Below are 17,331 nucleotides of genomic sequence, written 5' to 3' on the forward strand. Positions count from 1 at the left end.
GCGGGCCCAAACCTCCCTACCCAGGACAGGTCAATCAGCAGTGTGTCCACCACTACAGGGAACCCAGGATAACTCACCACCCCAACAACAACAGGGACCTGGGGGCAGTGGTAGTGGGCACACGGTCCTGGGACGGAGGCACAGGAACACAGGGGAACTGGGAGGGCTGCTGTGCGACAGGGGGCGGACAGGCCAAGGGAACCCACTCTCCATGAGGCCCTATCCTCCATTATGGGAGCATACCACCACTCCCAGGAGACAATGGCGACGGTCCTGAACAAGTTGCAGGAGACCCTGCGTCTGCAGGAGGAACAGTATTTGGGGTTCAGGGAGGAGCTCAGGACCATCAGCTCGCCCCTGGGCACCATCGTAGGGGTGCTGAAGGACATACAGCAGACCTTGAGGGACACTGTGGCACTCCAAGGGGCCCCTGACACTAGCCAGGACGATGAACTGCCCACCACTTCCGCCGGCGCTAGTGGACAGGACGCCCCACCACAGGACCACCACACCAGCACCCCACCCCCTGCAGACGGACAACCACCACGCAAGCAGTCCCTGAGATCCAGGAACAGGACAGAGCAAGATGGCAAGACCCCGCCAGGAAATGAGACCACCCTGTTTGTCCTCCCTCTGTCCCACCTTGTTACCCTGTCCATACTTAAACTGCCCCAGCTCCACTTCCTATGCCCAGATGGGCAGTGCACCTGTGAGACTAATAGACTGGACTCTGCCATGGACATTCCTCCACCATCACCCCTCACCATTTTACCACCTCCTCCAATAATTAGCACTTCAATAAACACCCTTGAAACACAAAACAATCTGGAGTCAGTCTGTGATTTAGTAAATATGTATTATCAATGACAGTGTCATAATGCGTTTCCTATTGTAAAGCTAACATACCTATGTCACACATCACAAGTCCTTGAAGGATGCAAGCAGATGACACATTGGTAACCACACCTGTGAAACAGTAATCGAAAGGTACAACTCAGTTACCAAATAGTGGTTGAAACCGACAGACAGGATAGAGGTAGACCTGTGAAAGTTAATGTAATTATAAACATGAAAATGTTCTCACCTGTGTGTCACTGGAAATATTGCTGTATGACTGACTCCCTGTTGTCGTTGTCTTCTTCCTCAGCTTCCTCCTCATCACTGTCCACTGGCTCCACAGGCTCCACAGCTGCTACAACACCGTCATCTGGATCATCCTCCTGCAGAAAAGGCACCTGGCATCGCAAAGCCAAATTATGAAGCATGGAGCAGGCGATGATGATCTCGCACACCTTCTTCGGTGAGTAGAATAGGGATCCACCTGTCATATGGAGGCACCTGAACCTGGCCTTCAGGAGGCCGAAGGTGCGTTCGATCACCCTCCTAGTCCGCCCATGGGCCTCATTGTACCGTTCCTCTGCCCTGGTCCTGGGATTCCTCACTGGGGTCAACAGCCAGGAAAGGTTGGGGTAACCAGAGTCCCCCAATAGCCATACACCGTGCCTCTGGAGTTGACACATCATATCAGGGATGCCGCTATTCCGCAGGATGTAGGCGTCATGCACAGAGCCAGGGAACATAGCATTTACCTGCGAGATGTACTGGTCAGCCAAACAGACCATCTGAACATTCATAGAATGATAACTCTTCCTGTTCCTGTACACCTGTTCGCTCCTGTGGGGGGGGACCAGAGCTACATGGTTCCCATCAATGGCACCTATGACGTTGGGGATAAGTCAAAGGGCATAGAAGTCACCTTTAACTGTAGGCAAATCTGCCACCTCAGGGAAAATGATGTATCTCCTTACGTGTTTCAGCAGGGCAGACAACACTCTGGACAGCACGTTGAAAAACATAGGCTGGGACATCCCTGATGCCATGGCTACTGTTGTCTGAAAAGACCGACTTGCAAGGAAATGGAGCACTGACAGCACCTGCACGTCAGGGGGGATTCCAGTCGGATGGCGGATTGGTGACATCAGGTCTGGCTCCAACTGGGTACATAGTTCCTGGATTGTGGCACGGTCAAACCGGTAGGTGACGATGACATGTCGCTCTTCCATTGTCAACAGGTCCACAAGCGGTCGGTACACCGGAGGATTCCGCCATCTTCTCAAATGTCCCAGCTGACGGTGCCTACGAAGGACAACAGCGACGAATCAGTCATTATTCCTCCAGGTATGTACCCACAGTTACACACAAGACTATTCCACTCACAAATCTCTTCCTGTATGTGTGTTGAGTGTAGGCCTAACTATGTGTGACGCAGAGGTAAATCAAGCCATGTGGGCCCCTGAAATGGCGGCTGCCTGACCTCTAAACTGGGACAATGGTATTGTGGGGTAACTGCGCTGGCGTTGCACACCGTCGCGGTAGGCAGTCGTAGACCGCGGCGCAATGCTGCACTGGTTAACATTGGACCCTATGGGTCCCAGGAGCCAATGAAAAGGTGCGCCGGCGGTGATGATGCGCACCGCCGCGGACGTCACCGCCATTTTCTTTCTGTTCAATCACTAGATACCTAACCTTCGACAGGAGAGGACCTACACTGCAAGTGCTGCTGTGACCTCGGTCTGGAAGTGACGATGGCTGCTGCGTCTGGGGAAAGGGCCCCTGCCTGCACTGCACAGGAGTTGGAGAAACTGGTAGACAGGGTCCTCCCCCAGTACACGCTACTCTACGGTCCTCCAGACCAACAGGTTAGTACACAGGGAGCACGTTGTATGGGCTAGGCCTGGGTGAAGAGGGCTGGTTGGATGAGGGAAGGGGGCAGAGTTCATAGAACATTTATGCATGGGAATGAATGGGCCACATGGCCAGAGTAGGGAGGGGGCCACTCACATCGACGGTGCAGTTGGTAATGACTGTTCCTCTTTCCTTGTGCATGTCATGTAGGTCAGCGCCCACCAGAAGAGGGACATTTGGCGTGCCATCGCCAAGGAGGTCCGGACCCTGGGGGCCCACCAGAGACGGGGCACCCACTGCCGGAAAAGATGGGAGGACATTTGCCGCTGCAGCAAGAAGACGGCGGAGGCTCAGCTGGGGATGGCCTCCCAACGTGGGAGGGGTGCCCGTCGCACCATGACCCCCCTGATGTTCCAGATCCTGGTGGTGGCCTACCCGGAGTTGGATGGGCGCTTGAGGGCATCACAGCAGACACAAGGGGGTGAGTACTATCTCATTCTGAGGACTTTGCGCGCAGTGGAGGGGTGTGGGTGGGTGAGGAGGCCTGTGGGTGTACCTAGGTTAGGGCGAGTTTCGTAGGCTAGGCCCCTCCGTAATGCAGGCCATGTGGCACTCTACCCCACCTCAGCAGAGTGCCAAGTACAGGTATAGTTGCCCCTGTGGCATCCATGTGTGCAGATGTCCACCGTAGCCATGTAGGCCATATCCCAGAGATTGCAAGTGCAGAGGGCAGGAGCACGGCGTAATGCAGGGGGCTGCTGTGTCTGCCAACGGTAGCGGTATGCCATGCACTTAAACTCTTTCTTCTGTCTCCCCCCTTTTTCTGCTCTCCCTGTCCTTTTGTACATCAGCATCATCAGGTGGAGGTACAGTGGAACCGGAGCACGAGGGAGTTGCATCCCACATGGCCATGGAGGGCCACACCACGGACTCAGAATGCACCAGTGGGACGGAGGGCGAGGGGAGCTTCACGTCGGCCACCGGATCACCAAGCAGCGACACAGACTTGTTTGCCGATGGGGGCTCCCTTGTGGTGGCGTCACCATCTGTGCGCCCCACTTCTACAGGTACAGCCGCCACCTCCCCTACCAGCACCGCCCTCCCAGCAGCCCCTCAGCGTTCGCCCTGTGCCCGATCACCCAGGAGGGTGGGCATCACCTTCGCCCCAGGCACCTCAGCCCCTGCCTCTGTCACCCCAGCTGCCCTTAGTGAGGAGGCCATTGACCTCCTCAGGTCACTCACTGTTGGGCAGTCTACCATTGTGAATGCCATCCAGGGTGTAGAACGAGAGTTGCAACACGGTAATGCATTCCTGGAGGGTATTCATTCTGGTCAGGCTGTCCTTCAGCGAACCCTGCAATCTCTGGCCTCAGCACTGATGGCAGCCATTGTCCCTGTGTCCAGCCTCCCCCCTCCAACCTCCTCCACCCACACCCAATCTCCTGTACCCCAGCCCATCCCAAGCACACCTACAGACCAGCATGCACACAAGTCAGCACACACAAGTTGCTCAAGCAAACATAAGCACCACACAACCCACAGGCACTCACGCAAGCCTCACCCACGTACAGACACAGCAACATCCACTGCCTCCACTGTGTCCCCCTCCTCCTCTTCTCCCTCCTCCCTCCCAGTCTCGTCTACACACACACTTGCATGCACCACATCTACAGGCACCATGAATCGCACAAGGAGACCCAGCACCACGAGCCGCTCACCTGCACTCACCACCTCCATTCCCATTTACTCGTCCCCTGTGTCATCTCCCAGTGTGTCTGTGGGCCCCCTCCCAAAGTACACAAACGCGGGCACCCACACACCCAACATCCATCCACCTCACGACAGCCTCCAGTACCTGCACCTGCACCCAAAACACCTAAAGTGACACCTCCGACAACCACCTCCTCTTCCTCCACTGCCAGACCCCCTCCAACTACCCATCCCAGTGTACGTCAGAAACTGTCCCTCTATAAAGTTGACCTTTTTGCTCCCACCCCCCCCTCCAATTCATCAGTCCCGTCGTAGCGCCTCAGCCAAAAAGCCTCCAATACCAGTGGTGCCTGTTCAAGGTTTGTGGAGTGCACCGGCCACCAGGGCAGGCAGTGTGACCTGGAGCCCAGGCACTGGCAGCCCACCCCTGTAAAGGCTCTAAAATTAGAGATTGGAAGACGGGACCGTGTGAAGACTCCTGGTGTGAAAACAACTCACATGGGTTCCAAGGGGATTTGAGAGTCAGCTGTGAGTCCAAAGGTGGGGAAGGGCCAGAGGAAGTCTGCCCAGCCTGTTGTGAGTGTCACAGCGGAGAAGGGCGCCATCATTCCCGGCGGTCGAGACACAACCGCCAGCACCGTCGTCACTGGTCAGGAGGCCACCGCCATAGGCATTGCCCAGGAGGGCCCAAGTATCGTCACTGGTCATGAGACCACCGCCAGAGTCATTGCCCAGGAGGGCCCAAGTATCGTCACTGGTCAGGAGACCACAGCCGGAGTCACAGCCCAGGAGGGCCCAAGTATCGTCACTGGTCAGGAGACCACCGCCGGAGTCACAGCCCAGGAGGGCCCAGGTATCTTCACTGGTCAGGAGACCACCGCCGGAGTCACAGCCCAGGAGGGCCCAGGTATCGTCACTGGTCAGGAGACCACCGCCGGAGTCACAGCCCAGGAGGGCCCAGGTATCGTCACTGGTCAGGAGACCACCGCCGGAGTCACAGCCCAGGAGGGCCCAAGTATCGTCACTGGTCAGGAGACCACCGCCGGAGTCACAGCCCAGGAGGGCCCAAGTATCGTCACTGGTCAGGAGACCACCGCCGGAGTCACAGCCCAGGAGGGCCAAGTATCGTCACTGGTCAGGAGACCACCGCCACCGCCGGAGTCAGTGCCCAGGAGGGCCACGGCTGCCACAGCCCAGGTGGACTATGATGGAACGTCATGCCACACACCAATGCCCAGTGTAGGGAACGTCATGCCACACACCAATGCCCAGTGTAGGGAACGTCATGCCACACACCAATGTCCGTACCAGAACCGCCATGGCATAGCACCGCTGAACAGGGCAAAGACCGCCATGGTAAAGCACCGCTGAACAGGGCAAAGACCGCAATGGTGAAGACCGCTGAACAGGGCAAAGACAGCCATGGCAAAGCACCGCTGAACAGGGCAAAGACCGCCATGGCAAAGCACCGCTGAACAGGGCAAAGACCGCAATGGTGAAGACCGCTGAACAGGGCAAAGACCTCCATGGCAAAGCACCGCTGAACAGGGCAAAGACCGCCATGGCAAAGCACCGCTGAACAAGGCAAAGACCGCAATGGTGAAGACCGCTGAACAAGGCAAAGACCGCCATGGCAAAGCACCGCTGAACAGGGCAAAGACCGCCATGGTGAAGACCGCTGAACAGGGCAAAGACCGCCATGGCAGGGCATGCACCGGGTAGGAATGAATAGACCGCCACATCAGGCATCCTTATCCCATGTGCAGCTGGGACAGTGACAGGACAGGAACTTTCACGGGGAGACTCATCCAGTCTGGGCACCAGTCCCTCCCAGAACCAGTGGAGAATGTTATCGACTTGTGAGACTGTGGCTTTGCACTCCCCAGGATGGCACAGTGGGCAAACCACCCACTGTAGGGACTTGTGAGACTGTGGCTTTGCACTCCCCAGGATACATCAATGGGCATGGAGCCCCGTCGTGAGTCTGGCTTTGCAGTAATCCGGCTGAGGTGCCCCCCCTTCCCTTCCCCCTAAGGTGCCTGTAGTATTTCTATCTAATGCCCCGGCAGTGTTCTCTCCGATTGCGGTCAGGTATCTTTTGTGTGCCTTGCCCATGCATTTTTGGACTGTTGGTGCACGGACATTGTTATGTACATATCTGCACTACTTCTCGTAATGTATATATTTCTGACTGAATTTCGTATATATCTGTATATTTTTGTAAGACATGTATATTGCAACATTACAATGTTTGAACGGATTTCGCTTTGTCTTTTCATTCTTCTGGGGGGATTGTGGGTTGTTACTGTGATTTTTGTGGATGCATTGGTGTGTATGTTGTATTATGCGAGGTTGGGGGTGGGGGTGTTTGGTTGTTGGGGGTGGGGGTGCGAGTGTTTCGTGGGTGTCCCCCTAACTTTTGCCTCCTCCCTCCCCCATGTCGTAGGTGCAGTACTCACCGTTGTCTTCGGCGCCTACGTAGATGATGGTCGTAGAGGAGCAGAAAGACAAGGGCAGGGAGTATTTGGAGTTCCGGGTCCATGGAGTCCTCGTTTCTCGTGGGATGTGTTGAGGTGAGCGTTTTCCCATTGCAAAAGCTGTTTCCGCCGTGTTTTTATCCATGGTGAATCCACCCAGGAAAAGGTGGCGGATTGGCGGGTTGTGATACTATGGGCGGTACATTGTCTTCCGCCTGTCTGTTGGCGGTGACCGCCACGCTGCTTGTCTGTACCGCTGTGGCGGGCGGTGTGTTAAAGTGGCTGTCTTTGTTGGCGGTTTCCGCCAGGGTCATAATTCCATTTTTTTATCCGCCGCACTGTTTGCGGTATTACCACAGCTTTAACACCGTCCGCCAGGGTTGTAATGACCACCTAAGTCTTTGTTTGTTGGACCTTGCCCTGGCTCCGTGTGACCATCTGTGGTTCTTCTTGGGACCAGTGGACTCTCCTGCCTCTTCCTTGCCTTCTGCCTCGTCCTCTGCCCCTGCCGTGGCCTAAAAAAGGCAAGTACGGTAACATGGGACGGGGTTGGTAGAAGGGGAAAGGTTGTTGCCATGTCAACGGTTAGCCCGGATGGTACTAGGGAAAGTTGTAATAAGGTTGTGATCTCTCGTCCTCAGTGCTCCAACCATCAGAAGAAGAACTTTGGCTGTATTTACGAGGTCGCCTACCTGATGTGGAGGATTCATCTGATGATACAGATTGGGTATTTGCGGTGTAGCCTTCCTTAATATACAGATAGACCTTCTCTCTATTGAACTTGTTGATATCTTTCTGTAATTTAGTGATCTTTTGTTGTGTTAGAAACTCTTTTGTTTCATTCAGATCGGAATTGATTTCCGCTAGTCGACTCTTAAATGCCGCAATGGTAACTGTAGTTTTAAGTGTATTTTCCATGAAGGTGATCTGTCATGATTGTCCCATGTAAGACTGTTTTGACCAGATCTCGTTTTAGTGAAGACAGTTTGTCCCATTCTTCCTGGGTGGGACCAGATGGTCCTGCACCTTCATTAACCAGAATCGAAGGGGTCTGTAAAATTGCAGACACAATATCATCGTCAAAACTGAGACCTTGGAAACTATCCATATTGAGGATCTCAGAGAAGATGTCTAATCTATAATCCCACAGCTGAACCGCTGTACTTAATACTTCAAAACAATAGGGGGATTGGAGGCTTAATGGTCCAGTGTATACCCTCCAATTAATATAGTTATATAATACAGTACACTGTTCCAAGAAAGATGAAGAATACAAGGGAGTCCTAATTAATAGGAGCAAGAGTCCTCACACACCCTATTGGGTGTCATGCTTCATCATCGGACGGCTCCTCGTCAGACTGGCGCTGCAATGTCTGACGGGCTCCCCCCGAAGGGGGACTCTTTGCCAGAGATCTTTTCTCAGTGATGCCACAGAACCCAAATATGAGTTCGAAGGGAAAAAGGAGAGATCAATAGAAGATAAAATTGGCTCAGAACCCTCACTAAGGGCCATATTTATACTTTTTGACGCAAAACTGCGCTAACGCAGTTTTGCGCCAAAAAAATTAGCGCCGGCTAACGCCATTCTGAAGCACCATGCGGGCGCCGTATTTATTGAATGGTGTTAGCCGGCGTTAGCCGACCGGCGCTGCCAGGAGTGCGTGAAAAAAAACGACGTACACCAGGCAGCGCCGGCGTAGGGAAAAATGGCGTTTGGGCGTCCCAAAATGGGGCAAGTCAGGCTGAGGCAAAAAAATCGTCTTAACCTGATTTGCGCCATTTCTTTTGGGCGCCCAGACGCCATTAACATGACTCCTGTCTTAGCAAAGACAGGAGTCATGCCCCCTTGCCCAATGGCGATGCCCAGGTGACTTATGTCCCCTGGGCATGGTCATTGGGCATAGTGGCATGTAGGGGGGCACAAATCAGGCCCCCCTATGCCACAAAAAAAATTAAAAAAATACTTACCACAACTTACCTTTTCTTCCCTGGGATGGGTCCCTCCATCCTTGGGTGTCCTCCTGGGGTGGGCTAGGGTGGCAGGGGGTGTCCCTGGGGGCAGGGGAGGGCACCTCTGGGCTCATTCTGAGCCCACAGGTCCCTTAACGCCTGCCCTGACCCAGGCGTTAAAAAGAGGCGCAAATGCAGGGTTTTTTGCCCCACCCACTCCCGGGCGTCATTTTTGCCCGGGAGTATAAATACCACGCACATGCCTGGGAGTCATTTTTTAAGACGGGAACGCCTACCTTGCATCTCATTAACGCAAGGAAGGTGTTCACGCCAAAAAATGACGCTAACTCCATGAACTTTGGCGCTAGACGCGTCTAACGCCAAAGTATAAATATGGAGTTAGTTTTGCGTCGAATTTGCGTCGAAAAAAACGACGCAAATTCGGCGCAAACAGAGTATAAATATGCCCCTAAGTATTTATTTATTCATTGATGTTAGGTAATGGCCAAGATTAAAAGTAACACGGGAGTGAGATAGAGATAATGCTCAAACACTCACTAGAAAATTCAATAAGGCGTGGAGGAAGTCAGTAGTTACCAGACATTCCTCAAAATGAGGTCGACATGTTTCGCGTCTCTTTCGGTCCAAAGGGATCCTATGACGCTTCTTCAGGACCTAGTATATCATTACACTTCTCCAATGAAAAAACAAAAATCAAAAATTAGACTCCTGCACTCTGATATTCACAGTCAAGACGTCAACAGTCACTTACACTAGTTCACTTTAACCTGGACTTGCTGTTCCTATTAGTCACCCTAGAGATATCAAATCGACCAAGCAAAAATAAAAATAAAAGTGGCAAACTGTGCAACACAAGGTGGTAAAGTGGAACGGGCTTCATGGGATCACGCAGACTAGTAGCCAGGTCTACAACAACTCGTGATCCCATGAAGCCCGTTCTCGATTTGGGATGGTAAGCTCTCCTGTACTTATCTAGCATGGGTTGCTACCATCCACTTTACCACCTTGTGTTGCACAGTTTACCACTTTTATTTTTATTTTTGCTTGGTCGATTTGATTGGGCAATCATTATGACAATGAATTGTTGATGAAGAAGTTATGCAGTGTTAATCTCTTTGCTTCATATCTCTAGGGTGACTAATAGGAACAGCAAGTCCGGGTTAAAGTGAACTTGTGTAAGTTACTGTTGACGTCTTGACTGTGAATATCAGAGTGCAGGAGTCTAATTTTTGTTTTTTGTTTTTTCATTGGAGAAGTGTAATGATATACTAGGTCCTGAAGAAGCGTCATAGGATCCCTTTGGATCGAAAGAGACGCAAAACATGTCGACCTCATTTTGAGGAATGTCTGGTAACTACTGACGTCCTCCATGCCTTATTGAATTTTCTAGTGAGTGTTTGAGCATTATCTCTATCTCACTCCTGTGTTACTTTTAATCTTGGCCATTACCTAACATCAATGAATAAATAAATACTTAGTGAGGGTTCTGAGCCAATTTTATCTTCTATTGATCTCTCCTTTTTCCCTTCGGACTCATATTTGGGTTCTGTGGCATCATCGAGAAAAGATCTCCGGCAAAGAGCCCCCCCTTCGGGGGGAGCCCGTCAGACATTGCAGCGCCGGTCTGACGAGGAGCCGTCCGATGATGAAGCATGACACCCAATAGGGTGTGTGAGGACTCTTGCTCCTATTAATTAGGACTCCCTTGTATTCTTCTTCTTTCTTGGAACAGTGTTTTGTATTATATAGCTCTTCTATTTCCACCCCTAGGATGGGAAAGTGGTCATAGAGAACTCTGTTAGTCAACACTTGAGCCAGAAGTCTTGAGTATAGCAGGTCAATATATCTACATATGCAAGGGCCAAGGCACAAATTTACCAGAACCACCCTTAGGAAAATTCAGTCCACTGAATTAAAGGCCTTCTTGAAGTTGAGGAGTAATAGTGCAGAGGCTTCAAACATTTCATATGTCCAGAATAGTGCAACCTGTAATCGACATATACAATGCTGGGTACTTCGACTGGGTGTAAAAATGCAATGGTCTGGATGGACCAGGCTAGGTATAACTTGTTTGAGTCTACTGGTGATAATTATCATGAAGACCTTAACCTCCCTGTTGATGGGCCTATATGACCTGCAGTGGAGTGGCCATGGGGAGGACTACTATCGACGCCACTTCTAACTCTGGTGGGTAGTGGTTTCTCTGCGCCACCTCTGCATATAAATTGAGACGTCAGGGGAGAGGATAATGCAAAATTTGCAATGGTTTATCAGTGGGTATCTGTCCAGGCCCAGTGCCTTCCCGGAGTTCAGCCCAGATATAGTTTTGAGAATTTATCTTAAGGAGATGGGTATGTCAAGGACAGACCATTCCATAGGGGATAGTTGTGGGAGTGGTTAGTCTGCCAAAATGTGACAGTGTTGCTCACAAGGAGGCCGAGGTCAGTTTGTATACAGATTATAGTACTACTCAGCGAATACTGCTGCTCTCTCAGCTTAGTTATATTTAAGGTAGCCAGTCAAGTCCAGGATTTAGGGAAGTATTCTGGAAATCGAGTATCTGTTAGATAGCCAGTAGAGTCATTTGCTTGATCTGTCTCTGCGCTCATACACCTACTGTGAAGAGGCCCTCCAGCACTGCTGTGCCCCTTCAAGACTGTCTGAGGGTGGACGTGGCCAGTTCCCACTGGCGTTTTGTGGCCACAATAGAGTTATGGGAGTGTTGCCAGTCTAGCGTGAGGATTCTGGACTCCAAGTCCATCACCACTTACAGTCAGTCCTTTTAAGTCTGTCGTATGTAGCCCTTGACCTCCCTATAGATAGTAGCTTTGCTGGAGGCCGAGAGCATACCAACGGAGACCATGGTCCCTGTATTATTGCCAAACTAGGCCTGCAGTTCAGTGGTCAGGTGAGCTGTGCAATGATCATTCTGGGGAAACCAGGCACTATTCCACCAGAGGGCTCAAGCATTGGCTACACAGCTTGCAAAGTAAACTTTCATGGGTGAATGATCCGAAAGACACCTGGGGAGAATCTCTACAAGGCAGACAGTTGCAAGAGCTAGGAGAAGATGTTTACACAAGACAGTTTTGTGTGAAGCTGATGTGTGAGTGTGTACTTTTTCCCGGGGTGCCAGGTCCTACATATGTCACATAGTTTCAGGGCACCCAGGCATTTTTTTAGCTGGTTAGCCCTCGTCAGATGGCATGTTATGGGGGCTCCTGTGCAGTTTATGTCAGGGTTTATTATGGCATTAGAGTCTCCCACCCATGATGGATGTGCCTGTGGGGAAGATCGTGAGCATTTCTTTGAGGGCTTCATAGGTTTGTGACAGCAGATGGAATGGAAAGTACATGACCAGAATGTTGTGTTGATATCCTTAAAGGAGGCAGTCTATGCCCACATAACTACCCAGGATGTATGTCACATGTTGATAACAGTTAGCTGGAAGCTTTGGAGCTTCAATATGGCACACCCCTGGAATCCTTCACAAACACTACCTGAAAGTCTCTGTAATATCCGTACCATTTCAGGAATTAAAAACTAGAGCCCAGGAGATGAGACTCATGTATCATAAGGATAGATGGGCAGGAGCATTTAGAATATCAGAGAACAGCCATTCTGTTGATACGGTCCAGGAATCAATTAACGTACCAGGTTGTGAAATTGTGAGTCGTCATGGATTTGTGATTGGTGAGGTATGGGGCATTGTCCCTTCAGGGGTGGCCCAGGTTGATAGAGAAGAACCAAGAGGTTTCAGGGTATATGGCCACGGGTCATGGTTCCCCAAGGACAGCGCATGCAGTAGTCACTGTGTGGTGAGACTCATAATAATAAAACACAAAGGTGACAAACAACCCATCCTCCCAGCAACCCCCCCCCATACTTTCTCCCCTGAAGCATCTGTTGGCGAAAACACCCAAAACCAAATATGCAAAAAAGAAAGTTTGCAGGGTGCTAGCAGCAAACATTCTCGTAAGAACAGGTCTGAACATTGCTGGAATACTTGTGCTCCTGTAGTATGATCATGATTATTATATCTTGCTTCCTCATGCTGTGGTGTCCTCAATCATTGTGTCATCAATGAAACCAGATTCTTCATCAACATTGATCTGGGCTCCTCGTGGTTATGAGGTGGTCGACTCATGGTGTATCAACATCACTGCTCCTGGAAAAATCTGGAGAGCTGAAGGACTGCAGGTGTGTCCTTCGAGATCTGGATCAACTTTGCTGCTTGGGTTTCACAGCCAGGGGTTGCAAGGAAGTCCATGAGTCTGGGGACAATCCATGGTGTGTCACAGGGCACCACACAGGACCCTGCAGGATGGCCTCTCAGCCGTCCATTCCTGCCCCGCCTCTGGAGTTTCAAAGAAATTGGAATGGCCTTCATTGATCACTTTGAGTTTTGCAGGGAAGATGAGCAAGTATTGGAGGTTAAGGGCCTTGAGGTTTTGCTTTATCTTGTCAAAGGATCTCTGCTGCTTTTGTGTCTCACAGGTATAGTCTGGGAATATACTTTTTCAGGATGACTGGAACGTTAGTGATGTGGCCTTGTAGGACTCTCAGAGGATAATATCCCTGTTGTGATAATTGAGGATCCAAGCAATCAGTGGGCTTGAGGTTGCTCCAAGTGAAGGACACTGGGCCAGCGATCTATGTGCCTGTTTAATCACGAACAACTACTAAAGGCCGCCTTCTAGTAGTCATGACAGCAGCTAAGTGTGCAAAAAATACACAGGTTCTGGGGACCTGGCACCCTCTGGGAATCCAATGAAGCAAAGGATGTTAGGTCTTGACCTATTTTCTGCATCTCCTCATCTATCAATTGTGGAGGTGAGGGATAGCAACTTATTTACCTTGTTCTTAACTGAGGCAACATCATTTTCTGCAGATGAGATTCTTTCCTCCATTTCAGTGAATCTGTGAGCAATGTTTTGGAGATCCTGATGGAGAAGTGATCCATCAACCTTCACTTCCCCAGTCTTAGTTTTGACTACATCACAAGACACACCTGTATGGCTTGCAATTTGGTCTTTGATGTCAGTAGGTTCTTTCAAGCTCAGAGGTGCTGTATTAACACCCTGATGCCCGACTTCTTCCCTGGAGGCAGTAGTGAATTTATCCATTTTAGTTTGGGTGTACATGGCTGGGCTCTTCGCCTTCCCTACTTAGTGTTGTAGGTGGGTGGAGGGATGCAGTCTGAAACCAGGGTCTCAATGGGCCATGGATGGTGGCCTCCACTCATCCATTTTGCCCCCAAAGGAGAGAGGGAGCATGAGCAGATGAGGGAGGCTTGTTGGAGTTCGACCAAGGGATCATGGGGCCACATCCCTGTTTGAGGGACAAGCATGCAGGGTTTGTTGAAGTGATGAGGGCCCCACCCAAAGGCACTCATTTTGCAAGTGCCTTTGTCTCCCACTGCTATGAAGCCCTGGTAGGCCAAGTTCAGCAAGAGAGGGTGCCAGATTGTCTCAGGTGTGGGGTCAGCGTAGGCCTCCAAACCTCTCACATGTGATGCCAAGTATCAGATGGTTGATGGACCTCAGTCCAGGAAGGGGGCCCCCTCGCGGCCTGTGGAGATGGTCCCATCCACGGTGGCTAGATCATGGTGTGTAGTCACAACCCACATGCCCCGGAGAGTTCAACTGAGAATGCTCCCCTGGTGCAGACTTGGCAGCTGCAGCACTGCAACGATAGTCTCAGCAGAACCATATACCCAGCCCAACACTCCTCACCTCAATGTGGCACCAGAAGACAGATCACAAGGCAGGCCTGGAATAATGCCCCCTCCCAGGACACAAACCAACAGCAGAATGATGAACAGGTTCTCCTGATAGACCACCCCACTCGGTCAAAGGCCTGTGCACCGTAGTGTTACAAGGTCGCCTGGGTCTGGGGGTGGGAAAACTCACTGTCTCCGACTTGGATTCAACCCCTATTCTGCCCAATTCTGCTCAGCCACTCTCCATGGAGGTACATGTTGCCCTGATAGGCTGCACCACTCTACCAAAAGCCCTGGGGTTCGGTATCACAGGAAGTAACTCATGTTTTGGAAAGGGCAGTCAATTTGTAAAACAATGAGTGCCGGGGCTCAAAACTCTGCTCAGGACCCACTGCTATCAGAGGTTGTGAACACCGAATACCAAGGCTGTACAGAGTTGAATCCAACTCGTGCCTTTCGAACCCACAACCGGACACTCCCTGCCACTTTAACTCACTCGTTCACGTTCTTGTTTTCTACCTTTCTGACGTTTTTTTCGTCTTTCACCCCCTTCTTCTATCCCCATTGTGTTTTTCCTCACTTGCTTTCTGGAAATTATTAATGGGAACACTAAAGGCCCACATTTATACTTTTCTAGCACCGCATTTGCGTAATTTTTTGCCGCAAAAGCAGCACAAACTTAGAACGTTGAATTATATTTTGTAAGTTTGCACCGCTTTTGCGTCAAAAAATGATGCAAACGCGGCGCTAAAAAAGTATAAATATGAGCCTAAGAGAAAGGAAAAAAAACAGTCCTAAATCACCTGATCATACAGCGTCTCGACATCAGGTGAGCTGAATGTTGGAGGAATGTGCAGATTTGACCCACAGGTGGTCACTTTAGTTAAAAGCTTAATAACCATTTTCTCGGCCTGACACGCTAGAGAAAAAGCAAGGGTGGACAGATATGACAGCAGACTACAAACATGCCCAGCCACTGGTCATCGTGGGAGTTGTAGGTGAACGTATTTTCGATTGTATTCCCATTTTTAATGATTAAGGAACATATATGCTTGACCATTTTACGCACAGGAGAAGGGACATCCATATGAACCGAAGGGGATATGATAGTGATGTATGGACCCACTAGAAAGAGTAATGGATGACACGGTGTTTTGGCAAATAAATGAATTCCCATCCCGCAGCTGATCTGATATAGAAATAAAAACAACAAATCAATAAATGAAAGGGAGGAGAAATATCTAGAAAAGAGAGGTTGGCAATTATTTATTGGAGACTCCTAGTGATTTGGTGGAGATAATTGTGCAAGTACTTCGTTTCAGCAGTGAATTAGGCAAACCTTTGACATGGAAGGGAACATCTATTGTATTTGACTTTTGCACTGCCTCTATGTTGTTTTTATTTATCCATTTTGAAATCTGCATAATTCTTATCTCTGTTTGAACTTCGAAGTACCTCCTACATTTTTGGCAACGTTGTATTTTATATACTGTTGTTCTTCAATAACTGAAATGGACGGAAAAACATCTTTGCTGTAGAAGTTCTGTTGTACTTAGTGGTGGGTATGTGGTCACGTTCCACATGGAAGAAAGTTGGTCTGGATACTCGGTGTGAGAGGGGGGTTCGCAGGGAGAAAGAAATTATATATTGTTCACTTGGGAGATTCCATAAGTCTAGTGTACAAAGTCGAGTTCGACTGGATATTCAATGGGGATGAGTTATATATATCCAAATATTATTCACTTTGGATATCTAATTAAATTCAATGTTCATCTGTAAAAGGAATCTCACATATTAAAACCACACACTGAACAAGAAGAGTGAAATACATACAATCCTCGTGACAAAACTCTAAACAGCTGACAACCACGCCGTTGTGTAAACAAAAAATATAGAAACCTTTGGCTTTTTTAATTTCGTTTACTAAGAAGTTGACCTCTTCTTGGATGATCCCCTCAATGGTTTTGTTCCCCATACCGAAATTCTTCATGGTAGAGATAGTAAAACGCCTAAGCTGCTTCCATTCCTCGCCGTTGGTGACTCCAATCCCTGTGGCAAATAAAATAACGTTTATTGATTTGCTTCCACGACTTTTATTTCACAACCAAATTTTATGCTCATGAGTACCACCACAGACTGATAATTTTTTTTACGGATGCTGAATAGGCAATTTTAGACCAGTTTAAACGCAATATTGCATTAAACTTGATTAGTAAATTACCGAGAATGGCATATGCATAACCAAAAGATAAATGTTTCCATCGTTAGCCATTGTAATAATGCAGGTGTGAAAACTGATAAACCACTGATTCGATTCAATGCATGTAATCTGACTCCAAGCGTTAATTTATGGTTGTTGTTCCAAACTACCAGAAAACAGCTTAAGAACCCACATATTCATGTTGGTCTTATTTTGACCCTTATTTCTCCTTTCCTTCAGGGACTCACCGTAGCCACGAAATACCCTTTCAAATGCCGGAACTGCTCCTCTTGTCACAAAGTCATCTGCCTGGTCAATATAAGCTTCTTTAATAACATCGTAGCTGCACAGCACCACCACACGTCGTGGACCGAGGTACACTGTGAACACAGGGCCATATATATCACGCAGCTGCAAAAGAGAATACACGTTGTTACATAAAAAATGCCTCTATGTGTTCTTACATAAAAACGACAATTAAACTCAGACAACCCAACAGAATGAGCGTTTAAACTAAAATCTAATGGTGGGATGTCACGAGGGACGACAATAGTGATGAACTCATG

The 17,331-nt window shown here is 49.5% G+C and overlaps 1 protein-coding gene across 2 annotated transcripts in view; it reads right to left on the minus strand.

Annotated features, from left to right (window-relative positions):
- Positions 1-17,331, minus strand: part of LOC138259667 (cytochrome P450 2A13-like) — a 918,770-nt gene that overhangs the window by 716,785 nt on the left and 184,654 nt on the right. Inside the window, exons 2-3 of one of the 2 annotated variants that reach the window (XM_069207539.1) lie at positions 17,014-17,176; positions 16,465-16,614 (exon numbers count right to left, since the gene is read on the minus strand). In XM_069207539.1, coding sequence (XP_069063640.1) covers positions 16,465-16,614; positions 17,014-17,176 — 313 coding nt within the window. The remainder of the gene's footprint in view (positions 1-16,464; positions 16,615-17,013; positions 17,177-17,331) is intronic. The other variant, XM_069207540.1, reaches the window with a different exon arrangement.

This window comes from Pleurodeles waltl, chromosome 9 (assembly GCF_031143425.1).
Source record: "Pleurodeles waltl isolate 20211129_DDA chromosome 9, aPleWal1.hap1.20221129, whole genome shotgun sequence".
Lineage (NCBI taxonomy): Eukaryota > Metazoa > Chordata > Amphibia > Caudata > Salamandridae > Pleurodeles > Pleurodeles waltl.